This window comes from Phascolarctos cinereus, unplaced genomic scaffold (assembly GCF_003287225.1).
Source record: "Phascolarctos cinereus isolate Bilbo 61053 unplaced genomic scaffold, phaCin_HiC Scaffold_4;HRSCAF=312, whole genome shotgun sequence".
Taxonomy (NCBI): Eukaryota; Metazoa; Chordata; class Mammalia; order Diprotodontia; family Phascolarctidae; genus Phascolarctos; species Phascolarctos cinereus.
The window spans coordinates 634,865,744-634,879,191 of record NW_027555847.1 but is presented as its reverse complement, the minus strand read 5'-3'; the positions used below and the strand labels follow the sequence as shown (position 1 = coordinate 634,879,191).

The 13,448-nt window shown below is 39.2% G+C and overlaps 1 protein-coding gene across 1 annotated transcript in view; it reads right to left on the bottom strand.

The window, feature by feature from the left end:
• Positions 1–13,448, bottom strand: part of TG (thyroglobulin) — a 364,454-nt gene that overhangs the window by 218,197 nt on the left and 132,809 nt on the right. The window contains exons 28-29 of the mRNA XM_078151800.1: positions 3,984–4,049; positions 362–406 (exon numbers count right to left, since the gene is read on the bottom strand). Coding sequence (XP_078007926.1) covers positions 362–406; positions 3,984–4,049 — 111 coding nt within the window. The remainder of the gene's footprint in view (positions 1–361; positions 407–3,983; positions 4,050–13,448) is intronic.

The window sequence follows — 13,448 nt, the reverse complement described above, 5'->3', positions numbered from 1 at the left end:
TGAGTAACTAATATATGGCAACCATTCCTATATTTGCACACAGAAACTCTGCCTCGCCCCCAAATCTTTATTCTCTATAGGCTAAAAATCCTAGCTCCTTTGACTGATCTTGGCATGACACCACCTCAGATGTCATCCATCCATTCAGATGCAGATGCCATGTAAATAATTTTGCTTAATTGTTTCCCTTTGTATAAGAAAGGACTGAGTGGAGAGGGAAGTACTACATAAGGTAACTGCTATCACATAAAATGCATAAATGTTATTTCCCCACTAATCAATAATCTATGTCCATAAAAAAAATCCACCACCAAACTACGGTTACCTGGTAGTAGTGGAGTAACCCGTCCTTGAGCCGCATCCCGGCTGCATTCTGTAGACTTTGCCTGAGAAGCCACATCCAAATCTAGAAGAAAAGAGAAATCAATCATTCTGGTTCCATGTAGGAAGCAGCCAGGATAAGCTGTCTAAACCACCAACTAGGATTCTCATTTTAGCAGCCAAGTGGCACAGTGGATAGAGTGTCAGGCTTGGAGTCAAAAAGAGCTGAGTTCAAATCCAGGCTTAACTACTTTTTAATTCTATGATCTTGGGCAAATCACTAAACTTGGCTGGCCTCAGTTTCTTCAGCTTAGAAATTGGGGATCATATCTCATAGCACATTTGTGAGGATCAAATCACAGAATATCATAAAGTACTTTATGATTACAAAGCACAGTGCGTGGCACATAGAGGTGCTTAACAAATACTTGTTCCTTTTCCCATCTTCCCCTTTCCTAATATTAAAAGTCAATCAACAAACATCTATTAAGCACTTGTTATGTGTCAGGCACTGTGCTAAAAACTGAGGATTCAAAGAAAGGAGAAAAAAAGTCTCAGCTTTTAAACAGTATATCCAGCTTTACATGAATGCATTCATGGATCTTTTTTTTTTTTAGGGTTAAGTGACTTGCCCAGGGTCACACAGCTAGTAATTGCCAAGTGTTTGGTCTGAGGCCAGACTTGAACTCAGGTCCTCCTGACTTCAGGTCCAGTGCTCTATCCACTGCTCCATCTAGCTGTCCCCTCATTCATGGATCTTTGAAGTATCAATCTAAGCAATGGGTGCCAGAATGTTCTGAGTCAGATAAAATGACAGAAGAAATTAGGTAAGTAAGATGGAATAAGCAGATAGAATCTGGACTTGTAGTCAGAAAGGCCAGGATTCAAATACTGCTTTATGCACACACAGTCAACAAGCATTTATTAAGCACCTGCTGTGTGCCAGGGGTACAAAAACTATTTGCCCCTGGGCAAGTCACTTATTTCTCTGACCCTCAGTTTCCAAAAGCAATAGTCTTTGTGAGGATCAAATGGGATATCATATGTAAAGTGCTCTGCAAATCTAGTACATGAATGTCAACTAGTTCCACCAAAGGCATTGGCTGACTGAACTGTCAGTCAATGGCAAGTCAGCCAGTGAGGATTTTAACTGGCTGTTACATGATGGGTCTGACTGATCTGCATTCAGACAGCCTGTGGCATGGGGGATACAAGAATGTTTGAGGATGTTCTGTGAGTTTTCCTTTCTTTCTGATCTTTGAAAAGAATGATTATTAATAACCAATATGTTGGGGAGATTCAGAGGTCTCCACTTTTTTTAATTCCTCATTTTAAAAAGTTCAGCTTTCTTGAAGGACATTACTGATAATGAGATTGCTTTGACTTTCCCCATCTTGGTCAGACTCCAACCCAACTTCACAAGAAATTTAACGTAGGGTAGGGAAGCCCATTTTGTTCTACTCAAGCTTTGGGGGAAGACAGATCCTTTTGTCTTGACAGCCCAAGGCTGAGGATGGTCTGAGTACAGATAATTCCTCTGTCCAGGGGTCACTTTAATTGAACACCTAAAGATATATAAACCGTGAGCTCACCACCATCATTGTCTCTGGTCTAAGAAAGACTGCCAAATAACCAGCCTTTTATTAATAACCTGCTGGTCTTATTAATAAGATGATTAAATTACACAGAAACTATATCTCTCAAACCTTTTCAAATGTCACATCTTCCTTCTAATGTTTCAACATGAAGAGAACTTTCTGGCCTATCTCTGTGAGAATAAAAAATGTCTGCTACTAACTTTGTCATATCTGAGAAACAATAGACACTATTCAGATTCAAGACCACCATATTATATGGTGTCTTTCTTTACATCTGATAAATAATGGGAAAAAGGAAGAAGATTCTTTTTGGGACCAAAACATCAGGAAATAAGAAACTACTGTATTCTCCAGCATCATTATTGCCCATGTGGAGTGATTGGAGAGGGTCCTAGGCAAAGTATTTTGAATTGCAAGGACCATCTTAAAAATGCAAATCTACTAGTGCCTGGGATCAGGGGTGTGCTGGAGTCAGAGGAATGCCCTCTTTAAAATAGATTGTTAAATATTCAGGGCAAACATATATACCTTGGAAACCTGCAAATGCTACAAATCTGGGCTTGATTTATTGTTTTGCTGTTTGTCTAGATTTAAGAAAGTAATGGAGAGCATATTAATAACAAATTAAACTTTAAAGTGTGTTGTATGAATTTTTTTTTCAGAGAGCTGGTTATTAAATGCTACCAACACAGCTCCTACCTGAGATACACTCTAAACCATTAGCAGAAAACACATCGGCCTTTTGTGCTGGGGGTGTGCCAAAGACCAGGTCTGCCAAGAATAGGATGCCCCTCGGGAGTGGGATGAGGGGTTTAAGGGAGCCAGGAGCCAAGAAGGAAGAATCAGAATGGGATTCAATGAATGCTGATGGGGGAGGTGAGCAGGTTTCAAAGACAGAGATACAGGCCTAAAGCATTGGTTCCCAATCTTCTTTGTTCTGCAAACCCCTTTTAATAGCAACAAAAAATGTCACTGTGAATAACCAGAGTAATTTAATACACTATTCATCATATTCTTTTAGATCTATTAGTTAAGTGCTTACAATAACTAAAATGATAACAAATCTATACTACTTAAGTATACTGGTGCTTATTGTCACAGAGAAAATATATATTTGTAACATAACTGGGTAATTATTTACTGCTTAAGGAGCTATTAAAGAATGTTTAGCCTGAACTCCTCGGACCACTGGGGAATTCTTGAACCACTGGGCTAAAGAAAACGCTTAGTGTCCTCACAATTTCTCTCAGGGCTTCAGGCTTGACTCACAGGATAAGCTATCATCTCTCCCATCAGGAATGGCCTCAAGTGAGAACAGACAAGAGCTATTGATGATAAAAGCAAAATGCCTCGTGGGACTTGGCTATATCTACTTTAGTAACTCCAACTGCTAGTAAGTACAGTTTTTACCTCCCTGTGACTTAGCAAGTGGCCAATTTGTCTACCTGGTTCCTTTCTTGTGTTTCCAAATCCTTTTTAATTTTGATGTCTTATCTGCTAGATAAGCAGAGGCCCTCCTATTTCATTGGCTAGTCCTCGTAGTAGCACACTTACCCTTGAGGTGAGCAGAGTATCCAATGAAGACATTTAGGGTAGTGAATGCATAATTTAATAAATTCATTTGTCCCCTCACATAATAAACATGTTAATGGTGTCATTCTATAGCAAGGAGAACACCATTGCTTCTGAGGAACCAAAAATAAGTAAAATACAGAGGACCACAGAGAGATGCATGATGGGAGTGAACAGGATGCAACATATGACCAATTAGGTACAGGAGTAAAAGATGTCATGAAGGAATTGTATGATATGGAAAGAGGATGGGCTGGGTATGTGGCAAGAGTGAGGGATGACAGGTGGACAATTAGGTGGTGCCCTTGTGATTTCTGGAGAAACTGAGAAAGACCTCCAGAACATTGGGTGGGGAATGTTTGAGAGATAATGGACAACAGTCACACAGGGTAGGCAGGTGGGGATAAGTTGCAATGCATAGGACTTTGGGTGCCTTCAAATCAGTGAGGTCACAAATTGATTTGAGTATTGGTCCTCTCACATAAAACTCACCTTTCCAGAGATAAACCTCTTGGAAACTTGTAAAGAGACTTGGATCTTCTTCAAGAAGCTCTGAACCTGAAAACAAAACAAAATAAAATTTCAAAATGTTAAGATTGATTTTTACCTCCATGGTTATCCTCATTCGCATTCTTATCCTGATCATCCCCATCACCATAACCATTTCTATCACCGCCACCTCACAATAGTGTGAGATAGTGAAACCTGTACCTGAACAGGAATTCTGTTGTTCAGTTGTGTCCAACTCTTCGTGACCCCATTTGGGGTTTTCTTAACAAAAATACTGGAGTGGTTTGCCATTCCCTTCCCTAGCTTATTTTGCAGATAAGGGAACTGAAAAATAGTGTTAAGTGACTCGACCAGCATCACATAGCTAGTAAATGTCTAAGGCTGGATGTGAACTCAGGAAGATAAGCCACAAACATAGTAGAATGAACGAATCGATAGTAAAGTCAGGATGAATAGGTGAAGGAGTCAAGACAATTTTCTTGGGTTTGGACACATTAAGTCTGATCATCCAGACAGAGATGTTCTGAAGGAGGAGGAATATGAGAGTCCAGGGGTCAGAAGAGGCCAGCACCAGACATACAGCTGTAACAGTCCCTGTAGGATCCATAGCAGTTGACAGCAAAAGAGTAAGAGAGACATGACTATATTAATAGAGAAGGAAGTTGTTTGGTAGCAGAACAATGTAGAGATTGAAGAGAGCAGAGAAGAAAGTAAAAGAACAGTGAGGAGCCTATTTCTAGAACTCAAGGGGTTGATAACAAGAACAAGAAGCAGGGTGATGGCAGAGGGAAGAGTGAAGAAGGAGGGGAAAGATAAAGGAAGGATCACAGGCTAAAAGATTAGAGCTAGAAGTCTTAGAGTTAATCTAGTTCTGTGTGTGTGTGTGTGTGTGTGTGTGTGTGTGTGTGAGAGAGAGAGAGAGAGAGAGAGAGAGAGACAGACTCCTTTGTTGGTCTGGTGAAGCTAATCAACCTTTTCTCAAAATAATGCTTTTTCAATGCATAAAGTAAAATACATACAGTTAAAAAGGAAATCAAAGTCAGTGACAATAAAGATGTAATTTTGTTTCCATCCAAGTGCACGGACCCCTTGAAATCTATACCCTTTGGTGGGGGCACATGGACCCCACATAAGAATCTCTGATCTAGCCCAACGCTCTCAATTTACAGATGAAGAAACTGAAACGCAGCTTTTCAGCTTCCTTTTGTGTATTGTCTTCCTCTGTTAGATTGTAAGCTCTTTGAGGGCAGGAGCTGTCATTCTTCTTCATATTTGTATTTCTGGTGCTTAGCATAGTGCTTGGCACATAGTAGGCAATTAATTTTTGTTGATTATTAACACTTATTAGCTGCCAGGCCATTGGCAAGTAAGTTACTTTACCTTTCTAAGAACCAGTTGACTAATCTAAAAATAGAAAGAAAGGGGGAAAAAAAGGAGCAGTGGGTAGCACAACAGCTCTGGTGGTTTGAACTGCCACAGCAAAGTTGTTGTAGGAAAAAAGCATTTTATAAACCCTAAGTGATAAATGATGGACAACTAGGTGCCTCAGTGGATAGAGTCCTGGGCCTGGAGTCAGGAAAACTTGTCTTCTTGGATTCCAATCCGTCCTTAGACACTTACTAGCTGTGTGACCTTCCGCAAGTCACTTCACCTTGTTTGCCTCAGTTTCTTCATCTATAAAATGAACAAGAAAAGGAAATAGCAAACCACTCTAGTATCTTTGCCAAGAAAACCCAAAATAAGGTCACGAAGAGTTAGAAGTGATTGAACAAGTAATAAAAGATGTCCCAAAAGTACCAGTGCATTTTTTAAACTATGAAAACTTTAGGGGACATATACATACATACATACACATATATATTATATATATATATATATATATATATATATATATATATAATATACACACACACATACATACACACCTACACACACACACATATATATATAATATATATATAATATACATATATATATATATTATATATACATGTAACTTCTTGATGTCATAATGAAGACTGACACATATAGAACTTTAAGGCTTACAAAGGGTATTACATACATTATCCTATTTGAGACTCACAGCCAGCCTGTGGGGTATAGTATAATATAGTATAATTGTATAATACTATTATCCATCTTTTATATATTAGGAAATTGAGGTTTAAACTGAGTCTCAATTGTCATTTTAAAAATCTTAATAATAATCCCTTGTACTAATGTAATACTTTATAGTTTTCAAAACACTTTAATCAATCAATAAACTCTTATTAAGTACCTAGTACTTAATAAATACAAACACTGTGCTAAGTGCTAATTTAAGGCACACAAAACTTCCATGAGATTATTATTAGTCCCATTTCAAAGATCAGGGAACTGCGGCCCAAAGAGTTACAATTTCTTACCCAGAGTCACACAGCAAATAACTGGCAGATCTGAGAATAGATAACCCTTTCCTCCTGATTTTCTACTATTCTACTCTATGTCCCAGATCAGTGGACAACTCTACCTGGTCCTAAGACCAACTGGTGGAAGTTACTGGAGTTGGGAGTCAGGGTTGGATATTAGTTTAATATAAGCAGAAACTCCTTTATAATTAGAGTTGCCCATTATTGGAACTAGGTTGCCTAGAAAGGTAGTGATCTCTCCATTAGTGGAAGTGTTCTAATAGGGGCTAGATGACCACTTGTTGGGGGATGTTGTAAAAGAGCTTCACACTTCAGGTTCAGGTTGGATTAGGTGATCTCTGAGGCCTCTGAGAAGCTACCTGATGGGTAAGAAGAGGCAGAGATGCAAAACATATCTTGCTCACTCTTTGTAAAGAAGACTTCAAGAACTAGTCTGGAGCTCTTATTTGTTCAACATTTCAAAGTTGTTTTTATTTTAATTCAGCTGGATCTAATACAATCCCCAAAACATCTGTTCCAAATGCTTTTCTTTTCTCCTCAATTTTTAAATTCCTGTGAACATTGGAAGACATTTAATCTGCATGTTTGCCATTCATCTCCACTTGAAGATGACATCAGGAATGAGCTTTGTAAAGTTCTTAAAATTTTTAAGCCCTTTTCTTAGAAATAGGAAGGATGGTGAGGCCAAAAGCAAATACTTCAAAAACAGAGAGGTTTCCATTGGAAAAGTGAGGAGGCACTGGTGATGGGTTCTACATACCATTCCAACCACAGAAGTCGAACATAAACCTGACATGAAAAAAGCAGTCTCATTTATCCCTTATGCCAGAAGTCTCAAACCCTACATTTAAAAAGCAGCCTATTTTCCATAGGACAAAATAAAGCTCTGGACTTTCATTCTATTAGCTCAGACTTGATTCACATTTTTGATCTCAAAGTTTTCACTTTGGAAGGCAAATTCAAGGAAATCAAGAACATTCCCTTTCTAGCACCTAGAGGATGCCTGGCACACAGCAGGCATGCACTTATTGATTATAGGTGGATTATGATGGATTAATTGATTTCTCCCTTTTGGAGGTCTCAAATAAAGGCTTGATGATCACTTGTCAAGTATATTATAGTGGGGATTCCTTTCATTTAAGTTCTTTTCTGACTCAATTTTGTGATTTTGTAATTCTCTGAATCTGTGATGTGTGAATCTCCTCTACCACCTCTCTGATGGATAGTTATCTAGCATTTGAAACCTCCGGGATGGAGAACTCACTCCATTTTTAGTAAGCGCTAGTTTTTAGAAAGTTTTCTGGAGCCAAAATGTTGAGCCAAAATTTGCCTACCTGCAAGTTCTACTCTTTGGTCTTATTTCTGTCCCCTCCAGCAGGATGCAGCAAGTCAAAACCTTCCACATGGCAGCCCTTCAAATATCTGAAGACAGTCATCATATTTTTCCTACTTCTTCTCACCCCTTCCCCTCCATTATTCCTTCCATTTTCCCAAAGTTCACTGTATTGGCCACACATGTCAGAGTTGCTGCGTGGCAATAATTTAAATTAAATGGGAAGATATCTTGGTAAAGGAAGCTTTCTTATATCTAATGCCACGCCTTCAGGACCCTTCCCAGTCCTTCCAATTCCTTACCTACACCATCATCTTTTACAATGCTACCAGATTAATCTTCCTTGCTTCCTTCATTCCACCCTTCTGCTCCAAAGCCTTTCATTTCCCCCTGTTGCTTATAGAATGCAGTGCAAGCTCCTTCCACCTGGTATTCAGAGACCTCTGCAGTCTGGCTTCCCTTTACTTTTTTCAGCCTCATCTCACACTGCTCCATTTCACAGATACAGAGATGAGGAGGGAAAACATTCCAGGCAGGGAGGATAGCCAGTGAAAATGCCCCAGAGTCAGGAAAGGGAGTGTTTTGTGTGAGGATCAAGAAAGAGGCTAGTGTCACTGGATCTATGGTGCCATTAACTCCATGAAACCTTCCCTAAATGTGCTTGTCAGTAAGGATCCTTCCCCTTCCCAGACTTCAACTCTCATGTGGTTTACGCTGTTTTATGAACTTACAATGTATTATTTTATTTTTAGGTATATGTGTTTATGTCATATCTGTTAGTTTCCAAGTCCCATGAAAGCAGGCATGAGACCTGAACTTTGTACTTCCCAGCAAAATAAATGTCTTTTTTTTTAAAGTGGAACCCCATTACACTACCCATGTGACCTTGGGCAAGTCATTTCTTTTGGTCCTTAGTTTCCTCTTTTGTAAAATGAGGGAGATGGAGTACATGATCTCTGAAGTCTTTTCTAGTTCTAATTTTGTGTATAAATGTACATGGCCATTCCTGGGAATCAGGAGGACCCAGGTTCAAACCCTGGCTTACTTGTCAGGTGATAATGGTAAAATCAATTATCCTGTCAGAGCTTCAATTTCCTCACCTGTAGAAACAGAGATAATACCTATTGTATTTCACAGTGTTGTTTTGAGGGTCAAGTGAAAGTCTGTATGTGATAAGTCTTTCAAAGCTTACTATTTCAAAGTGCATTAAATGTCAGTTATTTCTGAGGTATATGGCAAAAAAGAGGACTTATAAGCATACACAAGAATATACAAGCATAAAAGAGTCAACAGACCACAAAATGATGACACAAATAATGGAGAAAACAGACTAAGCCTTTTTTTGTCAATTCTGTGTTCAAGGTACAGACTGAATGGTAGCTCCTTCAGGAAGCCCTCCCTTGTGCCTTCTAAACAGTCTGGCTCCTGATTACTCAACTGAACTGAAGGCTCACATGTCTATATAAAGGGCCTTTCCCTGAGCCCCAGGACTATATCACCAACCATTTAAAATGTTCCAGCATGTTCCAATGTCACTCATTTTCTTTTTTCCAACCTCTTTCTTTGGAACTTCCCTCTTTCTTTGGAAATCTCTACCATTCATGCTGTTTCTCAGTTTCATAACATCAGTGTCATCCTTGATTTCGCTCACCTCACATAGCCAATCCCTTGCCAGATCTTATCATTTCTATTTCCTTCAGCACCTCTTGCCTCTGACTCTTCTCTCTCCTTTCACAGCCACCACCTTAGAGACAGCTCTCATCACCTTTTGTCTGAATTATTGCAACGGCCTTCTAACTGGTCCTCCCATCTCAATTCTTTCCCCTTTCCAATCTACCCTCCCTCCAGCTGACAAAGTGATTTTCCTTAAAAAAAGTGACCACATCACTGCCTTAATCAATTAACTCCAGCAGCTCCCTACTGTCTCTAAGATAAAATATAAAATCTTTTATCTGGCTTTTAAAGTCTTTCACAGTTTGGCCCCAACCTACCTTTCCAGCCTCATTATACATCATTCCCTTTTCTACAATCTCCAATCCAGGCCAACTGGACACCTCTCTGTTCCTTACATGGAGCATTCCACCTTACCTCCATCACTTTGCAAGGTTCATCCCCCTTGCCTAGAATACACTTCCTTTTCACTTCCACCTCATAAAATTCCTGGTTTCCTTGAAGCCTCAGCTCATGCATCTATTTCTACATAAGACTTTTCTTGATGCTCTCAACTAGCAGTTCTTTCACTCTACAATAATCTTTATATTTAATTACTATTTATTATTTAATTATAATATATTTAATATAATAATTAATGAACTCAAGTTCATTCTGTATTTAAGCTGTATAGATTTATATACTTATGTGTGGCCTCCACTAATGGGACACATGCTGCTTGACTATAGGGATTGTCTCTTTTGTCCTATCCCCAGCATCTAGCAGAGAGTAGGCACTTAATAAAGGGTTTTTTTGTTAATATTGTTTTTCTTTTAACCAATTAATTAAAATAGAAGAACTCTATCTCAGTCGGAACTAACCAGGTCTATGGCCGTTCTCTTGTTCACCTCTACTTTTCATGTACTTCATATAGACTTGAATTCCTGGAGGCATATATTGAAAAGAGGGGGGGAAAAATGAAGCAGGGGACCAATTAGAAGAGGAATAGTGAATCACAGCCTCCCATCTTATAGAGAAATCTTGTCTCCAGGCTGATCTCAAACCTGTGCCCTCCACTCCATAATGAATATTGTCACACCTGGTCAGACCCTTCACATATCAGTGATTCTGACCCCCCCGTCAGTCATTCTTCAAACCCTGTTCTCCATCTCTCATTTCCTAATTCCTTATTCTCATCCCTCTCAGCCCTCCCACCTCAAAGTTTCAACCAATACCACCAGTCCTTCCACTGTGCTCTGTGGAATGCTTGTTCCATAGGCAACAAATCTGACTTCATCTTAAATCAACCACTGAAGTGATTTTCCTAAAGTTCAGGTCTAACCATGTCACCCCTTCTACTCAATAAACTGCATTGGCTCCCTATCACCTCCAAGATAAAATACAAAATCAGGGCATTTTCTCTGGTTGTCTCCCATGACTAAATTACTCTCTCTCCTAAACTCCACCTATTGGCTTCCTTGGCTTCCTGTAAGTCCCAACCAAAATCCGATCCTTTACAAGGAAGCCTTTCCTGACCTCTCTTAATTCTAGTGCCTTCCTCTTTTAATGATTTCCTATTTATCCTGCATATAGCTTGTTTGTACATATTGATGTACATGTTGTCTTCTCCATTAAATTGTGAGTTCCTTGAGGGTAGGGATTGTCTTTTGCCAAACACAGAGGAGATGCTTAATAAATATTTACTGATTGATAGTCACCTTCTTGCCTGCTAAATGATCACATTTTCTTTTATATTTACATATTTCATATTTCCAAATATTAAATTCAATTCAACAAACATTTATCAAGCACTTATTATATGCAAGGCTCTGTTCTAGGCACTGGAGATAACAAAGATAAAGACTGCATAGCATCTTCTCTGAAGGGACTTGTGTTCTGTTGCAGTGATGTAACAAGCACGTAGCTAGGGGGTGCAGTGCTTAGAGTGTTGGGTCTGGAGTCAAGAAGACCTAAGTTCAAATCCTGCCTTAGACACTTACTAGATGTGAGACCTAAGGAAAATGACTTAACCTCCATTTATGTAGCACCTGCATCTACCTTTTCCTACCATTTCCTTTCATAGAGATCTCATCCTATTTGTGGGACATCAAATGAGCTAATATTTGTAAAGCACTTAGTATAATGCCTGGTACATAGTAGGCACTTAATAAATGCTTGCTTTCTTCCTTCTACAAAGGAATCACTCTGATTAGCAGCTTATTAATACTTAATTTCCTTTGTCATCCACTCTTTACTTTCTATGAGGATACTAAATATCAGAGAAAGGAGAACAATAGTATGTGACCAGGTCACATATTTAGAGCTGGAAAAAGACTAAAGATCTCCTGTTCGCTATTCTATAAGTGAGAAAACTGAGTTCTCTGTAATAGGAGGAAAACAATAGCATCTACCTCCCAGGGCGGATAAAATGAGATATTTGTAAAGCACTTTGAAAATCTTAAAGCGCTATGTAAGTGCTATCATCATCATCATTATCATTAGTGTGTTTCCATGCCTTTTACTTTTCACTTTTCTGTTTTCATTATGCACATGCAGGGCTTAGAATGAAGTTGGATTCTTTATGGGCCAAGTAGACTCAGCTTTTATACTTGTTAAAATTAGAAATTAAAATGTTGTTTTAAACTAAAAAAAAGCAAAGGGAGACCATCTGGGCTTTTCCCCACTTACTACCTGGACCCTCCTATTATGATGAGATAATAGTTGCAAGAGTGCTTTGTAAATTCTAAAACACTAGGCAAATGTAACTTTATGGGTTCCCCCAACTACTTACAGTGTCTAATACAGTCTCAACCTGACTGACCAACGAGGTATCTTTAAGGACTGAGGTGAAAGCTGGCACCTGAGATTATCCAGGGGTCCAGGTTGGCCTGGGGCAGCCGGATAAGCCAGAATTCTGATCCATGCTGAACATCCTCTTTTCACTTATTTGCCCGCAGTAAATTTTGCTCGATATCTGCCATAAAGAGGCCTTCTTTTCAGAGGGAAAAACCACATCAGCTATTTCACAGTCTCCCCTTTTCAACCTTGTCAAAGGAGGGCAAATTTCCCAGTCCTGATGCACAAACCAGAAAATACATTCTGGGTTTAATAATTCATTGTGGATGTCACATCCAGAAATATATCTAAACCCTTATTCATAGCTTTAGCCTGCACCATCTCTTGGGAGAAATGAATAGCAGATGCTTACTACCTACTGTGTAAACAAGTAGTCCATATTCTTTATCTTAAAACCTCCCCCTCTGAGCTTCATGGGGTGCCATCTACTTTTATTATTCCAGGATCTCTAGACAATATGGCCTAAGAATACACTTATATTACATAATAATGTCTTTAATTGCAGAGATGAGGCTCAATTTCCAAGTTCTATTAAACTAGGAGTTCTTAAGTTCAGGTCAGGAACTTAACAAAAAAAAATTTTTTTTGATAACTGCATTTCAACAGAATTTGTTTCCCTTGTAATCCTGCGCATTCATTATTTTTTTCATTAAAACCATTATTCTGAGAAAGGTTTACAGGTTTCATTAGACTTCCAAAAGGGTCCAGGGCACACAAAGGGACAAAAAACTCCTGAGCTGGACTTTATTGCCCCAAATATAGGATGAGATCTCTATGAAAGGAAATGCATACACACACACACACACACACACACACACACACACACACACACACACACAGAAAGGAAAATCAGACTGATTCCTGGCCTTTAGCCTATTTACCAATGTCTTGCTAAGATGCCTCAAGGTGTGCAGGTTACCCCATGTTCTCAAATGCCAAGCCAGCAGAGTGCAGCCTCTGACAGGTCCTATCAAGCTGGAGAGGTTTCAAGTAGAGACCTGGAGACAAACTGTGGGTCCATTGTCCAATGAACAGCCTTTCTAAGTTTGGAGAGCCAGAAGGCTGGCCAGCTGGTGATAAAGGATGTTGGCCACAGTAATCCACGAACCTGTCTACTACGGCATGGAGGGGTGGCAGTATGAATACGGATGAAATCGCAGATGTTTTGAAACAGAGGAGGTTCTCATGTGGATTCTACAT